This window comes from Labrus mixtus, chromosome 1 (genome assembly GCF_963584025.1).
Source record: "Labrus mixtus chromosome 1, fLabMix1.1, whole genome shotgun sequence".
NCBI classification, from domain to species: domain Eukaryota; kingdom Metazoa; phylum Chordata; class Actinopteri; order Labriformes; family Labridae; genus Labrus; species Labrus mixtus.
The window spans coordinates 10,662,078-10,681,983 of record NC_083612.1 but is presented as its reverse complement, the minus strand read 5'-3'; the positions used below and the strand labels follow the sequence as shown (position 1 = coordinate 10,681,983).

General features: G+C 42.0%; 1 protein-coding gene across 3 annotated transcripts in view; it reads left to right on the top strand.

The window, feature by feature from the left end:
- Positions 1–79: 79 nt before the first annotated feature.
- Positions 80–19,906, top strand: part of mapk8ip1b (mitogen-activated protein kinase 8 interacting protein 1b) — a 51,956-nt gene continuing 32,129 nt past the window's right edge. The window contains exons 1-2 of one of the 3 annotated variants that reach the window (XM_061061820.1): positions 80–236; positions 17,007–17,118. In XM_061061820.1, the coding sequence (XP_060917803.1) occupies positions 160–236; positions 17,007–17,118 (189 nt within the window). In that variant the 5' untranslated portion in view covers positions 80–159. Of the gene's footprint in view, positions 237–7,389; positions 7,897–17,006; positions 17,119–19,906 lie in introns of those variants that run through there. The other 2 variants (XM_061061910.1, XM_061061995.1) reach the window with 2 other exon arrangements.

The window sequence follows — 19,906 nt, the reverse complement described above, 5'->3', positions numbered from 1 at the left end:
TAGACATATGTTTAACCGCTGTTGCGCAGCTCAGCTGAGTTCCCATGTTTCCCACTGTCCTCAAAGGCAGCACCCTATCGCAGCATCGGCGGACCTCTTCAGGTGTCTCTGCTGGGCGGCCGCACGGCGGAGCCAATGGAGGACTGCTAACGGGGCGGCATGGCGGACCGAGAGAAGAGGAAAACCAGCCCGCCGCCTGGCCGAAACATCCGGGTGAAGTCCCCGGCAAGCTTCAGGTAAGAACCCGAGCAGGGGGAGCTTGTAGAGTGGAGGGGAGGGGGGGAGCCTGAGCATGCCGACCCCCGCAGGCTGTGAGTGAGCGGAGAGGCAGCGGGAGCTCTGCGGGGCTGAGAGCGTGTGATGCTGGCTGCCCGGAGCCGCCTGCAGCTGCGTATGGCTCCGCTCAGCTTTGCGGTTTAAAGTCGCAATGTGTTGTTGAGTGGCATGTTTTGTGTTTGGGCGTGTCTGCTTCCCGGAGGGGTTGGGGGACTGAGCCGTGCTGTGTCTCTCCCTTCATCCACTAGAACCATACATTTTTAATGTGACACACTTTTTTGGTAACCTGCTCCAACCAAAACATCTCCCGTAAACAACTGTGCGGCTGCTTTACGAGTTTCTGCGACGGTGAATGAGTTTGTGTTGGCCTTGTGTCCAGCTTTACGATGGTCTTTAAGGATTGTTTTCCTCCAATATCCTCTAGACTTGTCAGGAAAATACACTTTAACTGTCGTGATATATTTCTAGTGCAGCAAGTGACTCAATCAGTTATGGCACACGTTAATTATATCATCTCTAATCTCACAGCCTATTGATCTCCATAATTTGAATAGGATTTTTTTTTTAAACACTGAGATGTGTGGGCAGGACTCATACCTAGGCCTATAGGTTTTGTTTAGATGTGCCTTTTATTTATTTATTTTTTTCCTTTGCTTTGTTAATCCCAAAGCTCTGAATCATTAGGCTATAACTGAAAATCGTTTTCTTAGTTTCACATCAGTTTAGATTCACTTTCTCTCCTTTCTTACTAGAGTGCACTTTGGACTGAAATTGTTCATTTACGAGTCACTTTGTGCTCGGGCAAGTCAATAGGAATTGTATTACATAGAATCAATTAATAATGAGCTGCATAAATATAGGCTTAATTGAAAGGGTGGTAAATAATGAAAGTGCTTCAGAGCAACAGTTAAGCCCGGGCTCTGTCAGGTGAAGGTTTTAAGTCCGAGCTAATCAACCTGCAGAACAGCTCAACATAATAAAGCAGTGAGCAGTGTGAGAGGGGATTAGCTGCATGCTGCACATATGCTGTCATACTCACTTTCACACACACACACACACACACACACACACACACACACACACACACGTAAAGACCCAGAGAGCCTTACAATGCTGCATGGGGAGAAGCTGTGATTTTTCTCTTGCATTACTGGGTGGATGAAGGCCTGTCCTCAATATTCCCCAGTGAGACAGCAACACACACACACACACACACACACACACACACACACACACACACACACACACACACACACACACACACTCAGGCTCAGTGTGTCACCGTCTCATTAACTGAGCTGCAATCCACAACCATCTTTCTTTTTCCTTTTCATCACAGTGGCTTCAAAGTTGCTCCAGCAGAGTTTGATTTATCCGTCACATAAAATACAAACACAAAATAAATCACTGGCCTCGGAGTTACCTGGCACTAAAATCAAGCCGCAGAGGGGAAAAACGAGCGGAGGTGTATGTGATTCAAAAGAAATGGACATTTTAATTGCAGAAATAAAAAATAAAAAAAAGCAATCCTTACAAACAGGCTAGGGCAAGTGAATCAGACTTGATCTTGTCCATCAATCCTTCCATTATCTATCGCTTTTACCCGTATGGGGTCACAGGGGGCTGGAGCCGATCCCAGCGAGATTGGGCGAGAGGTGGAGTTACACCCTGGACTGTTCTCCAGTCAATCACAGGGCTGACATATAGAGACAGACAACCAGCCACACTTACGTTCACACCTACGGGCAGCTTTAGAGTCACCAATTAACCTAAGGAGCGTGTCTTTGGACTGTGGGAGGAAGCTGGAGTACCCGGAGAGAACGCACGCATGCACGGGGAGAACATGCAGACTCCACACAGAGAGGCTCCTGTCAGACGGGGAAGTCAAACCAGGAAGCTCCTCGCTGTGAGGGGGACAGGGCTAACCACTGCACCACCATGCAGCCCACTTAATGTTGTAAAGAAGTTATAAAAAAGTTGTTGTAAAAGAATAATTAACTTCTAGGTCCTCTTAATATGATTCATCATGAAACACTCCTCATCTTTTCTTCTAATTAAAACTCATAGCAGCCTTGATTAATCTTTCGGAGTGGTCGTAGACCGGAGAAAGGAAGCAGGGTAATCCACAATCTTGGTTTTTGGCCCAGTCCCAGAGCAGCCATATGTTGGCATGGTTTCCTCCGGCGCCCTTCCCTGATCCGCACACTGCGGTCCAATCCTCCGCCTCCTACTCTCAGTGAACAGACTGTCGCTATGCTGCTGTCTGCGGAAGCTCTGTGTGTGGAGATATTCAGTGTCCGAGATACAGGAACTCATCCTCCAATTTGGATTCAGTGAACGGTTTTCTTTAGTCTGTCTGCCCATTCCATTTTTTTTTTATAACCTGTCAGAGAGTTGACATAGAGAATAGAGACTATTTGCATCCAAGATGTTACATTGTCGTGATACATTTCTTAAACAAAATCAAATGATTTAATCTCATTTAAAATCTTTAAAACGTGCACTAACACAATGCCACTAAATGTTACTGACTGCCACATTGCTTCAACTCAGATATATGGCTATAATGTGAATCACAATGCTCATGTATAATGTCAGAATATATGTTATTCTGCACAGTGAGAGTCAAGCAGTCATGTTCCAGCACTGCACCCTTTACCTGTAACACAGCACTGATTGAACATAAACACGCAAGGACAATGAACAGCAGCTGGCTTGAAATTCACACTGACAGCTAGACAGTAAAAAAAAAAAAATACTATAAATGATGTTTCTTGTGTTCACACCTCCGACAAGATGTGCTGGCTGATGAATGCGTTCGATCAGAAATCCATTTACAAGCAGGAGGTGAAGAGAGAGCATTCAAACTGATCACAAACACCAAACAACACAAGGTGTCAGGACATATAGCCAAACAAGAGTGGACACGATCATGAAGAGGAAGAGGATGCAGGCTGTCGTCATCATGTTTACCAAGTATGCAATTCAATAGATTAAGATGCACTGTACCTTTAAATTCTCCAACACTGCATTGCTCATATGATGCACGAGAGGGCGTCACAGGAGATCCCTTCACATTAGCATTGTATATCCCTCTGTTTGTGTGTGTGTGTGTGTCTGTGTGTCTGTGTGTGTGTGTGCAGTGCAGCATGCACAGTGTGGAGCAACAACATAGTGTTTGTAGTCTGCTCTGTGGTGCATTATGGGGGGAAAAAAAGAGATGACTGTAACATAAAACCAGGGATTGATCCATCCTCTTGCAAAACTTTTCCCTCCTTTTGTTTTATGCAGTTCAATATTTATCTCATTTGAAGTGACAGCTATGGCTCGAGCCTGTATTTGATTGTGATTTGTCAGGTGTCGATGCCATTAAATTCATTTCAAACGATTGCTTTCAATACTTAGCTGTTTGTCTAAGCTTAAATATAGTACAACACTCATCCCAAACTCGGGATAATACTCTCGATGATAGATGCTGTTAGTTTGTCGGTGGTATTATGATGCCTTTATACTTTGACCTGGACCCTTGGATGTGTTTTTCATAATAGACAATAATGACATAATGTCCTCTTTCTCATAATTCCCCCCTTATCAATGAGAAATATGTTTGTATGCATTAGATTTGCTGCAGCAAAAATAAGTGATTTGTGAATAAAGGAACTGAAAGAGGTTAGAAGGAAATGCAATCACGCTTTGAAACACCATAATGAGTAAATATTATTAACCTCGCTAAGGAGGTCACGTTTTCAGTCAGTGTGACGACAATATGTGCGGCAAATACTTTGCTTTAAATCCCTTTCATTTGAAACAAAAAAATTCAGTTGGTCTTTTTTGTAGGATTTCAGAAGGGTCACTATCTACCAAAAAAATGTTTTATTAGTAAGTATACAACTTTAAAGGCAGAATGAGAAACAACTAAAGTGCTTTAAAAATGTAATTTATATAGGAGACATGGTTGGACAAAGAGGGTTATAAACTTAATGAGTCTGTGACATGAAAAGCAGTTGTTAGGTCACACTTTGTTGTGTGCATACTTACAGTCTGCATTCAGCACTACATTCAGAAAATAGACTTTTACAGTGTATTTTATAGATCACTGAATAATCTAAATCAAAGCTCAGAAGTGTCCATGATCTCTCTCTCTCTCTCTCTCTCTCTCTCTCTCTCATTAATTCATCAGCATACCCTCTTTCTTTCCCCTTTCATCTTTTCTCTGCAGCTCGCGCTCTGACGTGACTCTGCAGACAAGATGTGCTCAGGCAGATGGATTCACAGGATGTAGGATGTGAGAGGAAAACTTGGGAGGTTAAGCAGGTTTGGAAGTGTCAGTCTCCCTGAATCACTGCTTCTGTCCCTTTAAGGACTTTGATGTTTTCTTATAAGCGTGGTTTTTTTCGTCAAAGAGAAACGGGGGGGGGGAAAAAAGGAAGAGAATTTGAAATCAAGCTGATTTGAATTTCAGCCCCGTCTGAAGCTGACACAGTGGACAGTTAGTGCTCTGGTTGCAGTCGTCCACCTCCCCCCCCCCTCGCTGATTATTTACTGCTGTCGATCAGTTCTGCTGACTCGGCACGTTCCATCTAATGGCCCCTCCCCTCTGCTTATACAGTAACCCTCTCTTTATCTCGCTCACTCTTTCTCCCCCTCTGGTGTTTTCTGTCCTCTTTCCTCTGTGCACACAAGCCTCTTCCCTTCCCTTTTTACATTTGGACTTGAATACAATTCAAACAGTTCAAGAAAATGCTTCTTTTAAGATTCATTGTTGGGCTGTTTGTGCCTTTATTTGTGAGACAGGACCGTGGATAGAGTCGAAAATCAGAGAGAGAGAGAGAGAGAGAGAGAGCTCGGGGAAAGACTTGCCGGAAAGTAGGCCACCTGCACCCCCAGAAAAGGCTTTTAATGTGCAGCCTTTCGTCTTTGCACTTTGCTTTACTTGTGTTTTTATTTTTGTTTTTCTGGTGCTGTGTGTTGTGTTCTGTTGTGAATTCATCTTTTGTCTTGTTTCCTTTTGTAAGGACCTCTGGGAACGTTTTTACTGCTGTAATAGCTGATGGGGGACCCTGAATGAAGGAATGAAGGAATAAGAAGGCATTGACTTTTAATGTGAGGACAAAGTGTCTATATGGTTGTTCCAGCCTTACGTTTCATAAATAAATATGTGATATCAATATTTTGTAATCAGTATGATTTTTGGACCAACTGCTGAATGACGTTTTTGAGGGATGAATTCAACTTGTTTTCTGGATCCTCATGGCTGTTACAGGGTTAAATTTGCTCTTCTGATGAGCTGAACAGGGATCAAACAAAGTACACACACACACACACACACACACACACACACAGACACAATCCAGGGATACCTCTCTCGTTCTTGTTTCTGCCTCTCAGGACTAAAATGAATATGCCAAACCCTTTCTTTCCCAGATAAAGAATGAAAGAATGTTTCTAATTATTTTATATTCATTTCATCACATGTAGAACGACATGTTTGAAGCCCCCTGACGTGTGTGAGCTCTATAGGTTCTGGCCAGGTGCCCAGGTTGTGCTGTATGGCCATATGGCTTTATGTTTGTAGCTCAAAGTGTGAAAAAGAAAAAAAATAGTGACCTTCCTGAATGGAATGTTTTATGCCTGGAGTTTGGATTTGGAGAAGCCAAAAATTTGCCTTTTTTTGCACGATATTAGATGATGATGCTTTAATTATGGTCCAACTGCTGTGTAATCTGTCACATCTGTCACCTGCACGACCGACTAATCGGCCGACCGATAGCATTGGCCGATATTGGCTTTCTACTGTTTTCGGCTCCTTTTATTGGAATTATGTGCGGCTATTACGAGATTTATTCACCAGTCAAACAGCATTTCATTTGTGTAACATTGTATTACACTAGCAGTTCTCTTTCTGGTCGTCAGCAGCAGAGTGTGCTTTATGCATTACACCCAGATTTCCCCCCGCTATTAATAAAGTATTTCTGATTCTGATTATCACTGCAGAGTGTCAAGCGCACGTACAGACACAGCTACTTTCCAGTTGAGTGACCATCTTATCTTCGTTATCTTTTCCGTCAGGTGTTTGATAACTGCATTTGCAGGACCAACGCAATAAATGTTTTTATCTTTATCTATCTCTACAGAATGAACATAGATCTAGGACAGATATCTGCCAATATCGGTATATCGGCAGGATCGTTGATCCAGAAAATGGAGATAAAAATGTATGTAGGCTGTTCAGGTTACACTGATATATCGACCAGAGTGATGGGTAACAACATTTAGCAGAGGACTGTGGACGTTAACCTGCAAGGAGGACCGAAGGCTGGCAGTGCTAACACTGCTAACATTAGCGACACTCAGAAAACCAAATTACACTGAGCTGCTGACAATTTTAAATTATTTATTTTTTTACTGTTTTCTTACCTTTAGACTAGTGAGTCTGAATTCAAATGTCTGTTTCTAGGAAATAAGTCACCTAGGAACATCCCTAGCCAATTAATTTGTTAAAAAAAATAATTAAGAACAGAATTGTTTTTTTGTGAGTATTCCTGCAAATATATATCCGATTGTTAAATTATAATGATGATACTTCTTGGGTAGAGATATTTTAAATTCTAACCTTAAAATCATTGGTTTAGATCATCTTTTCGAGCTGTCGTCTTGTGTGAAACTCTCCCGTCCTTTGACTGCTGGGGGCTTTTCATTACAGTGCATGTATCACAGGTTTTAACTGGTGCTTTTATCCAAAAGGATTTACAATAAGTGCATTCAACCATGAGGGTGTATCCTTTGAAATGCAAGGAACATCAGCTCCATGAAAGATGCGGAAATGCTTCAGGTGCAACAGTTTTAGACTGCAGCCCTTACTCTACTGCGTGGTAAAAAAAATAAATACTCACTTATAGAAACAACATACGAGAATAAGAGCAAATTTGTAACGAAGAGGAGTTTTTTTTTAAAGGGATGAGCAGAGAAGAAAGACAGAGGGAAAATTCGGTTTCTCATGATCAATGGGCTTCATGAATAATTGAGGATGAGGGTGTTTTGAAGAGAGAGAGAGAGGGATGGAGGGAGGAGTGTCCTGTTGAGCCGACGTTCCTCCTGCTTGGGCGCACCGTGGTGTTAGATGTTCTGCAGACACCAGCACTTTTCTGCGGTTGTGTAGTAAATCTGATGCTTACCGGCCCGGAGTGGACATCAAAGAAAGAGAGAGAGGGGGAAGGTAGAGAGAGGAGCATATTATATAACACTACTCCTCTGTGGTAGATTCAGCTCCTCTGCTTGAAATAATTTCCCCCCCCCTCTCGCTCTCCTCCGGATGATGAGCGGCAGCAGCAGCAGGGCTCTGAAACGGACGCTTTTCCCATCGACCCGAACGAGCTGCACCCCTCCTCCTCCTCCTCCTCTCCTCTCCTCCAGCTCTCTTACTGCCCGCTCCTCCCTCTCTCCCGCCCACCCATCTTTCACTTTCTAACCCCTTCTGCTCCTTCTCTTCCTCCTCCTCCTCCTCCTCCTCTTCCTTCTCTTCTCTCCTGTCCTCTCGGCTGTGGATGCCCTCCTCACTTACATTATGGACTCGGGAGGGGAAGGAGAAGAGGGCTGGATGGAGGACCAGTGGGAGAAATGGTAGGGAATCTCTCTTTTTCTTATCTCGTTCTCTCTGTGTTTTTTTTTTTTTTTTTTGCAGCAACATGGCTGTGTGTGACCTTGTGCGTGTGTAACTGCTAACATGCCTGTTTCTGGCTTTCATGTCGTCTCCTTGCATCTTTAAGCTCAGGGCTGAGATGCCCTTGAAGCTGAGTGGAGGAGGCATATGGCTGTGTTTGTTTGTGTTTAAGGGAGAGTGGTGGTGCAGGTTGCTGGTTTATGTTGGCAAAAATGAGCACCTGGCAAATGCTGATGTTGGAGAAGCAACCTGTGAATAAATGTGCTTTTCAGAGTTTGTTTTCATACAGCACATGATGATGTAGGAGGAAGGTGGTGGGGGGGGGGTGTCTTATGGGACAGTCCTGATCCTCGACCTGGTCCTGTCCTTGCAGGAGGATGAGGCTGATGAATGACAGACAGCATGTAGTCGTGTAACCTCTCATTGGGAGCATAAACATATGTATTATTGGGGTTACATGTTGGGGGAATAAAGATATACATGGAGCGTGGAATGCAACTGCTGCTGTGACGTTTAAGTACCGGGCTAAAAGTGCACAGTCGCAGATGATCGAATGATAACAGCACATCATACATGCTAGTCCTATGAGCCTTTAGCACAGCGTGAAGCGGCAAGTGTAAGATATAGTCAGTTATGAGGGAAACCTACGACTGTCCTGGTTGAATGCTTTTGTTAAAAAAAAGAAGAGAAAAAGTATAAATGTCTGGGTGGAATCAAGATACTGTTTTCATCGGGGTTTTTTTGGTTGTTTTTTCATCTAAGGGGAATTTGCTCCAAAATGTGCTGCTTGTTTGCATTTTCTTTACATTTTTTTCTCCACATACGACACCAGAAGCTACTTTTTTTTTTTTAATCAGGCTTCATCACAATGCAACCTTTTTCCACTGGGACATGCAAAACAAGCTCTGAAGCAGGGAATACAACAGCTTTGAGGGTCCTAGTGCAAATCACAATAATCTATTTCTTTCTAAATTTGTCTAAAATGACCCCTTGTGTATGTTTGACCTTGCATGCTACATGTCAGCAAGAACTTTGACCACATGTGCTACCAAAAGAGTTAAATCTAGTGCTGTTTTTTTGTATCAGGATCATAGTTGGGGACTCAGATAAAGACTAATGAGCTGGCCGTGCCCATCCTGTCCTGAGCGCGAGGTCATGCTGTCCTTCATTAACACAAGCAGAGAGGCAGGCTAAGGAGGCACAAACAGGCCTGCGGGATGCCCTGTCACCCCCCCCACTGCACGAAAAATGCAGGACTTTAGCCCAAATCCTCAACGAGAAAAACGGAAACATCCGTCCTGCAGTGCTGGTGCGCTCTCATGTCGTGTTACAACAGAAACTGTGGACATGACGTCTGGGAAGTCACCTTTCAGAGGGCATGTTTTTAAACCTTTTAATTAATCCTCCACCTGTTATTTAGCCGGTATATGTGGATCCAGAAATCTAATTTTTGGCAGCAGATGATTGCTGTGACTCCAACTATGGCAGTGTTTTCAAACCAAAAATATATCAGTTGGAGAAACCAATCAATACCCAGATTTGACCGTCTTAGAGCTTTAATACCGACTTTTTATCCATGTGAAGTGACTCATATGTCCATTATACCCCCGAAGCAGTGTGTCTTGATACTTTGACAAAGTGCAATTTCAAATCAAACTTACTGTTAATAACACTGAGGTCGTGGGAAAAAGATCACGCATGGTAAGAATGGCTTCAGAATCACTGGAAAGCTCATGAAGTATTCAAATCACCCCTGAGAGGCTGACTCGAGACTTAAAGCTCATTACAATTCAAATGATCTGACAAGAATCTCGTAAAAAATAATCTATATTTCAAGAGCTGCTCGGGTGGTTGGAGCCAGCACCGAGTGGCTTTAAAAACTCCATTGTACTGTAAGCTGTGTCTGCAGTGGTTTCAGCACTTAGCTTTTTACTAGGGCTAGCAGCGTTAACCAGTGAATCCTGATGCAATTCAGGTCAGAAATTAATGCATTCACTTTTTTTAATCGTGTGCTATTTTGCACCGTTGGGCTCACCATTGGTAAGCCACCAGTACCACTCCCTGTAGTCACAGTGATGGAAAAGAACGACACTTCTGGCCCTTTGAATGTCTCATTTCACTTTAAAAAAAAACTGACAGCTCGGTTGACGAGTCAAAAGTAATTTCCACCATGTGACACCAAACATTTCACTATTTTACCATTCCCTTAAGCAATTTGAAGCTATGTACAGTTTAATTTATAAATAGCTTAGCATAGTAGCATATAGCATCTGAATTCCTGCCCTCTTGAGTTTTTTTAGCTTCCAACCAGCTGACGGATTATGACCTCTTGTATAGCGACTGATCTACGATCAAATTCTTTATCGTCATCCACACGTTACTCCAAACATGTGGTCAATGGTTTTGATGTATAACCAAATCCATCTTTCTCCAACTTTATCAAGTGTTGAGGATCATTTAGAATGCACATTTTCTATTAGTGTCAGAATATGTGCTACCGAAACAACCTCACAAACCATTTTCCAAAGACTTGTGTGATGAAATCCAGACGGCTTCTGAGTATTTTCTTGAACCTTTTGGTGGATGAATTTGATTGAATTCAGTTCAAACTTCTTTATGTATCCCACAAGAGGCAAAACATTTAAAGCGTGGAAAGAAAAACACATCTTCTGACAAATACGAAGAACACATAACACATAAAAAGATGGTTGATAATCTACTTATCAGATGTGTCATTAGTGTCTGATCCAATACATTTCACACTTTATGATATCTGTTTATCAATGATTTTAAAACATAAATCCCTCTAGTCGGGTCAAAAGCCAAATTAGGATTGTTGTTGAGGGTGCTGGATAATTTTGAATGTCCTGTGAGGAGGCAGCAGTGTGACAGCGAGGATGTTGTTTGTGTCAGCGTGTTGTTACTACGCTGACTGATTTGTAGAGTCTCACTTTCAGTCATGATGACACAGTGGATGTGCCACAGAGATCTCTGACCTGCACATTCATGCTAGTCTGCTGAGTCAGGCACGCATCGATCGCTGAGGACGTTGTGAGTGAGTGAGTGAGATGATGTGTATACATCTCACACTGGGAAAAAAATCCCAGAGGTTACCGATGAGGTTATTTTAGGTTCATTCCAGGTCCTGAATGGATCCATGTGGTGACCATTCAGGGGGTAAATAAGGATAGTTTGCATGAATGACTGAGCGATTTGGGCTGTCTTAGTGGCATTGGGGGCGGGTATTTCATTCAACTGATATGCGCCATTGTTGGATGTCATCACCTTCTCTACTTTACTGTATTCTATAGACCTAACGTTTCATGGTTTACCAACATCTCTGGCCAATAGTCCAGTCTACTGCTTTAAGCATTTCTTTAAAGGTACAGTCAGTAGCATTGTTGCTTCCGGACACATCATTCAGACTGGGCCCCTACTTCTTGAGTGATCGCCCTCAGAAGCACCTACTCACTGTTGTACATACATGTTGTAACTACACTGCAAGCTACTGCACACTAGCATAAGCTAACCGCCAGTGTTTGGCACAGGCCTGTCCAACAAAAAGCAGGCAAACTCTACATGCGTGGGTAAAGCCAACTGAAGGTTCACCCTTGTTTTTTTAACAAGCTTTACCCGCTCTGACTTTCTCTTCTTTACCACTACATCCACGTCAGTCAATTTGCCAGTTTGAATCGTGTCTAAACGTTGAATCGTATCCACTCCAAAATGATGAGCTATGAGAAACACACAAAGCTCCCTGGCTGGAAACGTCAACCAAAACAAAGCAAAACATCAAAATCGAAGCATAGGACAGAGTCTCTGCAGATACAGTCACCACAACAAATGTATGGAGGCTCATAAGTGATGATTGAGCAGCATTATTTTTTGTAGAGGTCTATATTTCATTTGTTAAGAAAAAGCTGACCCTATCTTTAAGCACCACTATAAGATATACGGATGTCTGGATCTATTTCCAAAACTGTTTGAATCATTCTTTACTTTGTACTGAGTTTGATCAGCTATAGTCACTTGCATTGGAGTCGGTTGCAGATCCAAAATCTGTCGATTAGTCCTTGGCCATACTACACACTTTCCTAACTTCAGGAAAATCAGACTGGTAGTTTTTCAGTCATGGCTCAAAGTCTGGACGTTTCTGTTGAGCATCCATTCTAATGCTGGACTCAGATTCTCTTCCAGAGCTCTGGTGCTCCTTAGTCAGATTTTTTTTCTTCCATCACAAGCAGCAGACCTCTGGAAAGTCATTTTTGCTTTCATCTCTTCACAGCTGGATTATTATAATTCCCTGTATTCATGAGCTCAGCCAAAAGGCCATCTCTCATATCCAGCTCAGTCAAAACTCAGGAGCCAGTTTTGTAGAAAATTATGACTATTAAGACCAAATCAGTCCCAACCTTGCTACACTAAACTGGTCACTTAAGCTTACCAATGTAAACTTTGACTAATAGCGTTTAAAGATCCACATACATTCCATTTGATTGAATACTGTAAAAAGGGGCTCCAATAAGTCTGAAGGACTGATTAAAATTTAAATACAAAATTTACATAGTTCCTCAGACGAGAGATTTTACAGCAGTAGGTTTTAACAGGAAACCCTTGGTGTCCTTTAGCCGGATGAATTAGAAGTGTTCAATCTGCAAAGAGCAGTCGGTGGTTCACCTTATAAAGAGAAAGTAAATATATGATATATGTATATATATATGGGCAACTGTAATCCTCTATTGCATTACACATAGTACAAGAGATTTTCTATACATCTCTAAAACAGAAAAATAAAATTCACCTCATACCCAAATCAATTCAGCCAATACACATACTCACCAGTAAATGTTGTTCAACTTAAAAAATGAAGTAAAAAATCTTGTCTTCATTATATTTATTTTGATATTTAACTGTATTTAAGGGATCGACCCAATAAATGTGTTTGTATATCTATATATGTATATCTCTTAAGATGGAAGATAGATCTACAAAAGATACCTGTCGATATATCGGTATCTGAATTTTTTCTCTCCCTAATGTCAGCATCGGTATCGGCCCCATGTCATTCGGGCCCTAGTACTAAGGCACGTCCTAGATTGCTCCAGCATCTCTCAGAGACAACACAGCACCAGAAACACGTACAAAGGTTTTGCAAGATTGTTGTCCGAAATGTTTATATGACTTTTCTTTTTTTAATTCTTGGATTCGGCACAGTGTACATAAACAAACAAACTAGGTGGCACTAGTTTAACCAAGACGTACATGATAAACCGAGCGTGTTTACCTGAGATTACGAGAAGTATTCCGTATCGAACGAGAAATCCCAACAATGTTCAAAGATGATCTTCTCCACCTGCAGAGCTTCAGCTGGTTGAATGCTCTTTAGATATTTAACTGGCAGTGTAGGTGGTGGGAGGCAGGTAAGGGATCATGTGGCTGCACTAAGCAGCTGGTGACTTTGCAGAGGAGGCAGAGATCTGCAGCATGGGATAAATAAAAGAGAGTCTTATTTCCTATATGCCTCATGTATTTGATTATTAATATGCATTCATTTATTTGTTTACTTCTTCACCATTCTGAATTTAGCTTTCTGATGGATTTGTTCATTATTGTTTGAGCTGAACAACATTACATTTTTTTTTAGCTATTACACCTCAGAGTGTGTAACAGGCATCAAGCAGGCTGTGACATGACAGTGCAGCCTGTTTGATGCAAGCGTGCTTGACATTGTCCGCCCTGTGTGTTACCCTGTAAAGTCTGAGCCGTGATGTGTGACAACCTAATTTGCTGTATTATACACTCTGTTGGTTTTCTCTGGTGTCTCCGTCCCTGTTTACCCATAATTCCCTGCAGCTAAAGGGGTCACCCTGTCCGGTTAGGTGGTTTATCTCTCTGCACTTAATTTTCTCCTGCACCTCCCTTCATCCATTCATTTTTTTTGTCCCCACGACTCCCTCCGTCCTGTCACTGTCCGCTGCCTCCATTAAGACTTTCCACATGGTTTGATCTACAGTCACGACATCATTTCCTCTCACCTCTTCTTGTCCTCTCTTTAAAGCCTCCTCTTTGTTGTGTCCTACTAAATATTAAAACCTCATGTAGAGAACAAACCATATGACTTACCAACCCGGAAGTAGCATCGCCATGGGGTCTAACGAGAATTCGCCCATGGGATTTTTGCATTGGATTTTGGATCATTGCAGAAAATAAGCTCTGTGGCAAACGCACGTTTCTGAAGCGTAGGCTAACGTTTTGCTACAAGCGAACTACACCACGGCTGGATGATTGTGACGTCACTTGCGTTATGCTTCAGACGATCTCCGGCATGACTCTGTAGTTCCAGGTAGCATCTCTCTTTTTTTAAGATAGCTGCTCTGATTCTCAGGCTGCACAATGACTCAATGGTTAAAGTCATGCAGGCGTAAAAGGATCACATATTATATTTTCACCTCTCATGTTGAGTTTGTGAAACCTATGGAATAGCTTTGTATGCTTTACAGTTCAAAGAATTATGCGTCAGTAAAAATCCTTATTTCAGCCTCTCCCTAAAACGTTTTTTTTTAAAGTTACTGTCTCTTTAAGGCCATCCTCCCCACATGCCCACTTTCTTCTGATTGGTCAGCTCTCTGGAAGCCCGCTGCAGGGCTGCCAGGGGAGGGCTGCTCTCCAGTGCTGGGAAAAGAGCCAATGAACGGTTTCAACGGTTTCAACGGTTTCAACGGCTAAGGTAGCGGTTTGCAGCAGTCTTGTTAAATTCTCAATTTCAAATCGGGGATCTATCGCATGATTTTGCAGAAAAAGCTGTCTAGCGCCCTCTGCAGACTTTTCCTGGGATTACTCCAACACATGTTTACCTCATGATCTAAAACTTTGCCCACGCTTAGTTTGGGCATCCAGCATTTAAACACTATGGTGAGTTTTAAAACGGGGATCAGCATGAGGTCAACTCTAACAATCAGGAATGGCAATGAATTTGTTGCTTTTTTTTTTCAGCTGCAAATAACTTGACATGTCATCCGTCAGTGACAATAAGGGTTAGGTGTTGTTGACGCAAGCTGTTGTTTATAGCTGGGGTCATGTTGACGGAGGAACATGTCACCTCAAGCAAAAGTGTGCCTCATTAATTTAATGTTATTTTAATCATCAGAGAGGTCTGCGGGAAAGAATGAAGCTGTTTTGGTTTTCGGTGCTGTGGCAACACCATTCTTGTGAGTTGGATCCTTCCATTGTTGGTTTTTGGTCGGCATTAGTTCAAAATGATAAAATCTAAAACATTTCTGGTCTCACCCTTCCACACAAAGTCTACAGAGTTTTATCATCACAATTTGAATCCATTAGCAGGATGAAATGCAGTCTGAATTTGCATAACGGGTGCTGCAGAACTTTGCTCTCAGTTTGCAATAGGAGGAAATCAACCCTGGATGACAAATGAAACGAACATTAAAATGAAGTGATGCTGCTGCAGTTTATTTTATTTTTCAGTGAAGGTGGATCATTGCATTCCACTGTGGGATCTCAGGTCTGCTTCTTCTCCCCCTATAGTTTCTATCAGGTGTACATTTATTCCCTTCTGAGCTCAATCACTCCCAAATGATCGCTGGATTCCCATTTTTCTTGTCTTCTTTCTCTGACTTTCCTTTTCTCTCCTTTCATCCTTCAGCCCTCTCCTGCCTCCTTCAGGGCCTCATTATGGAAGTAAACAGCTGCTTCTATTCGGGCTATTTAACTCCCGTACCCATCGTTCGACACGTGACAGCTATACAGTCACAGATGTGCGTGCTTTGGCAAGATGAAGCAGCTGCAGCATGGATGGAGCTTAAAAATTGACACTATAGCCGAAAGCAACAACAGAAGGATCCCGTCCCTCCAAATTCACAGGTTTCTCTTGTGCACATAATGACCACTGTCATCTTCTCGTTCAACCCTCTAATAACATTTCCCTGCCTCCTTGACTGTGTCTGTTATGCCCTGGAGGCTGCAGGGTAAATAGATAAAAAGCGGACATAATTACAGATGGGGAAACTGAAGCATTGTTTACTGGAAGATAATTGAATCCTGCCACAGACAGCAGGACACTTACTCTCCCTGCCTGACACATGAGTGATGCTAAGGGTTGCTTGTAGAGCAAACAAGACTTTATGTTCTTTCTTGCAAAATATCAATTCTACTATATCATCAGACATGAAGGTAACATGCTGTGTTGAAGTGCTGTCTTCTCTGGCAATAATATAGCACCCAGTATGCCCTCATTCTAAGTTGCCCGCAATGGTCTGTGTTTTTTTGACCAGAGAAGGTAGGCGGTTTTAAAGCACCCCCAACCCTTGGTTTGCAAGGCGATGGTTTCCATATTATTGATGATGATGATGGTAATGCCGATGGTCTTGTTTGATAACGCCGATTTTTTAAGATGGTTTATATACTGATTAGAACCATCTAGAACTCAGCACCTGTGTGTCCAATCAGACTCAAGGCTGATCGTTTGCACTTACTGACCTCGCTTCCTCTTCTAGATCCTTGCTTGTGTTGTACTTACTCTCTGATGTACCTCCATGACCAGAAACGTGGTCAATCTAGGATAAATATTGGCGATGCTTTTGAAAAACGCAGAAAGGTTTTCAAGGCTGGCTAAACACTGAAGCTTTTGTTTCTGTGACATGGCAAACCAGCAGGGTAGCAGAGAGAATCACTCTCAGGATGCCCCGATAGCCTAGACGTCATCATTTCTTATTGTAGTATTGATTGAGGAATCTACATATTGTATCTTTAAGTGATTTTTCTTATTAGAAATGGCTATAGGAATATGTTTTTAATTTGTTAAAATATACTGTGGTTGTGACATACACTTTTTGAGTTTGCGACCCGCATCCACATGTCTGATGTGTCACTGGGTTTGGATTTTGGATTCGCCTGTGCTGTGCCACCCTGTTTGACAGATAATTCGTTTAATGGCAGATTTTGAGACGTACCTCGTTTTGGATTGAGGGCTGGAGGATTAACATTGATTATTTCTTTCTCCCTCGTCTCTCTCTCTCTCTCCCTCGTCACCTTAATCCCCTCCCTCTCTAACCAGGTTGACCCATGACATCAGCCTGGATGAGTTTGAAGATGACGACCTGTCCGAGATTACGGAGATCACAGACGAGTGCGGGATGAGCCTCAACTGCAACGGCCCCGATCTAAAGGTAAGCCGTCCTCACTGAGAGTCTGTTCTCACCAGATTTTAAAAGGAGCTTTTCCTTCCCACAAGGAAGTCTTTAACCACTTTTTAAAATTACATATAGAGTGTAGTTAGAGCTGATTGGTCGATTTCTCACAAGTTAGTGTAACTTTTGCATAGCCGAGTGTCACATTGTGTCTGCAGCGTTAGCTTTGCGATTCCTCCTCTTACTTCTTATTCCTCTGATCTTTCCTCTGTGCCATTACACAGAGACGTAGGTCAGTTGCACATTAAAGTCCACCATGTAGCAGAAAAGTGTCTTTGTTCAAAGTGGCAACCTCGGTAATGAAAAATGAAGCCAGTGTGGAAATGTGAAATCCTGCAGGTTTGTTGAGTGTCCACTTGAGGCTGGCTGTAGAAGCACCGGACATCATACTTGAAAAAGACAGTTTGTACTGCAGAAATGAACATTTCATGACTGAAAGTTAGGTTGAGACAGCATTGCGACTCCAACTGCAGTAACAGATGGGTGACGTTACTCAGGCTTCATCCATTAATATTTACAGTCTATGCTTTGTTTACAATATACCTATTCACACGTATTGTTTCTAGTCTTATATATAGTCTTATTTGAGAGATTCAGGTTGCATCACAGACTGATGTAATCACATTGGTTACACTCAGAAAGACAGCTGGCAAACAAGGTTTATACAGATGTTGAGTTCAGCAGCAGGAAGTCAAAGTAAAGCTGCAGGACAACCCAGGCTGTGCCCTTCTTGACTTTTGTCACCTGCTTGTTTTTGTAGACAACTATGTCTGTAACTGTTTATCACGTCTACACAGATGAAACTATTTATGGATATGGCTCTCTTAGGGGGTTTAAATTGCATTGACCCCCCTTGTCCTATTTTTGTGTCATCAATACCTCTTATTTTAGTAAAATGCAAAAGCATGAGTATGGGTATCCTTACTTTGAGCTTGTTGCACTTTAAGGTCATATACGCCGACTTAAGTCATTCATCCTTTGTGTGTTTGGTTTTGTTTGACAGGGCGGCCTTTGTCAGATTAAAACCTGTTGAATCATCAAAGAAAAAACAATAAAAAGTGATTGCACAAGAAACTGCCACAGCACTGTCACGTCGTGCAGTTGTTCAAAGTCAAAGGGATTGTTGTCAGCAGCACATAATTCAAACGGACATTAAGGTCTTAGAGCATGCTTTCAGTTATATAAAGGAAGAAGAAAAGAGGATGTGAACAGGGGAGCTGCTGTAAATGCTCCAAAGTTCCTCTAAAAGTGCAACACATTTCAGAATAATAACAGATGTGTACATACAGAGGACTCATTTAATGTCCACTTACCCGTGGCTATTTGTTTGGTGCAGCTTGAACACAACCATGACATGTACCATGAACAGCCGTACATCAGCTCACCTCATGCGAGCAGAGAACTGTCATCATGATAATATCTGTCTCTCCATACTGTAATCTGTTCTGCACATGTTAAATTTACAAATTATCCCTGCACTCATGTTCACTTCATTTGGCTGTCTACTCGCCGTTATATTGTATAGTTTCTCCTTATAATATGTCTACACTCATGCACTTTAACTTATGTCAATACTGTCCATTTACTACTCTGTTTTTGCACATTTACCTTTAATATTTCATATTTAATTTACTACTCTGTTTTTGCACATTTACCTTTAATCTTTCATATTTAATTTATAATCATCTACGACTCTGTTTTTGCACATTTACATTCAATCTTCCATATTTAATCTTCCTATTTAAGACTAGTAATGCTTAGTTAAATCCTGGTTTTATATTTTCACATTCTTATTTTTGATATCTTTTAGTACTTATTTACTTTGTAGTTAATATTATATTATGTTTAGATTTGCTAACATTGTGTTTTTTACTCATGTTGTGTGTTGGATAACCTGCTGCTGTAACGCCACAATTTCCCAGTTTGGGATCAATAAAGTAATTCTATTCTATTCTATGAATCTGAATATCTCAATTAACTCTCGCTTTCAAGTGTGTCCTTATTTATGAGGCAAGACTTCATTGGCGTCCCTCATACTTGTCTGATTATATGCATGTGAAAAAGCCACTGTCTTTGCTCTGTGATCCTTTCACAAGATATACTTTTGCTATCTGTCCCTAAAGTGCATCTTAAAACGGGGAAAAGTGGTTTTAGGTACGCTACTCCTGCAGCTTAGAATCTGCTGCAGGAGCACTTGTGTCTGAGGGAGCTGGTCTCTCTATTTTTATCATTATTTTTATGCATCAGGTTGTACATACTTTCACTAATGACTTTCTGCTCTGTGACTCAGGATTGGCTGATCTGTTTTTTCTAATTGTTTTGTGCTGTATGTCTGTAACCTGTTTTAGCCAGGACTCTTTTGAGATACGAGGTGTGAGCTCTGTGAGAGGTGAGACTCTCCTCTCTGTCCCATTTTGTCCTGAACAGCTGCTGCACTCAGCTTCCTGCCAACAGAGGAGTGAGGCCGGAGGCAGCGCGGCCTGACAGACGGGGACAGAGACGTTTGTTTTTGTGAAATAAAACTCGAATCTGATCACACACACGTTCCACCTGCGTTCTGCCAATACATTGAATAATTCAGTATGAGCTGTTTGCTGTTTGATTGAGCCTCCTTAAGCCACCGCTGTGAGCCCTCTAGCATCCTGGTATTCCCAACTTGTATTGGTGTATAAACTAAAGGGTCATTAATGAAAACTGGAGCGGGTGAGAAGCGAGAGAGAGAGGGGGATGTGGAGTGGTAGAGTGGGAGGAAATAAGCAGAGGTGAA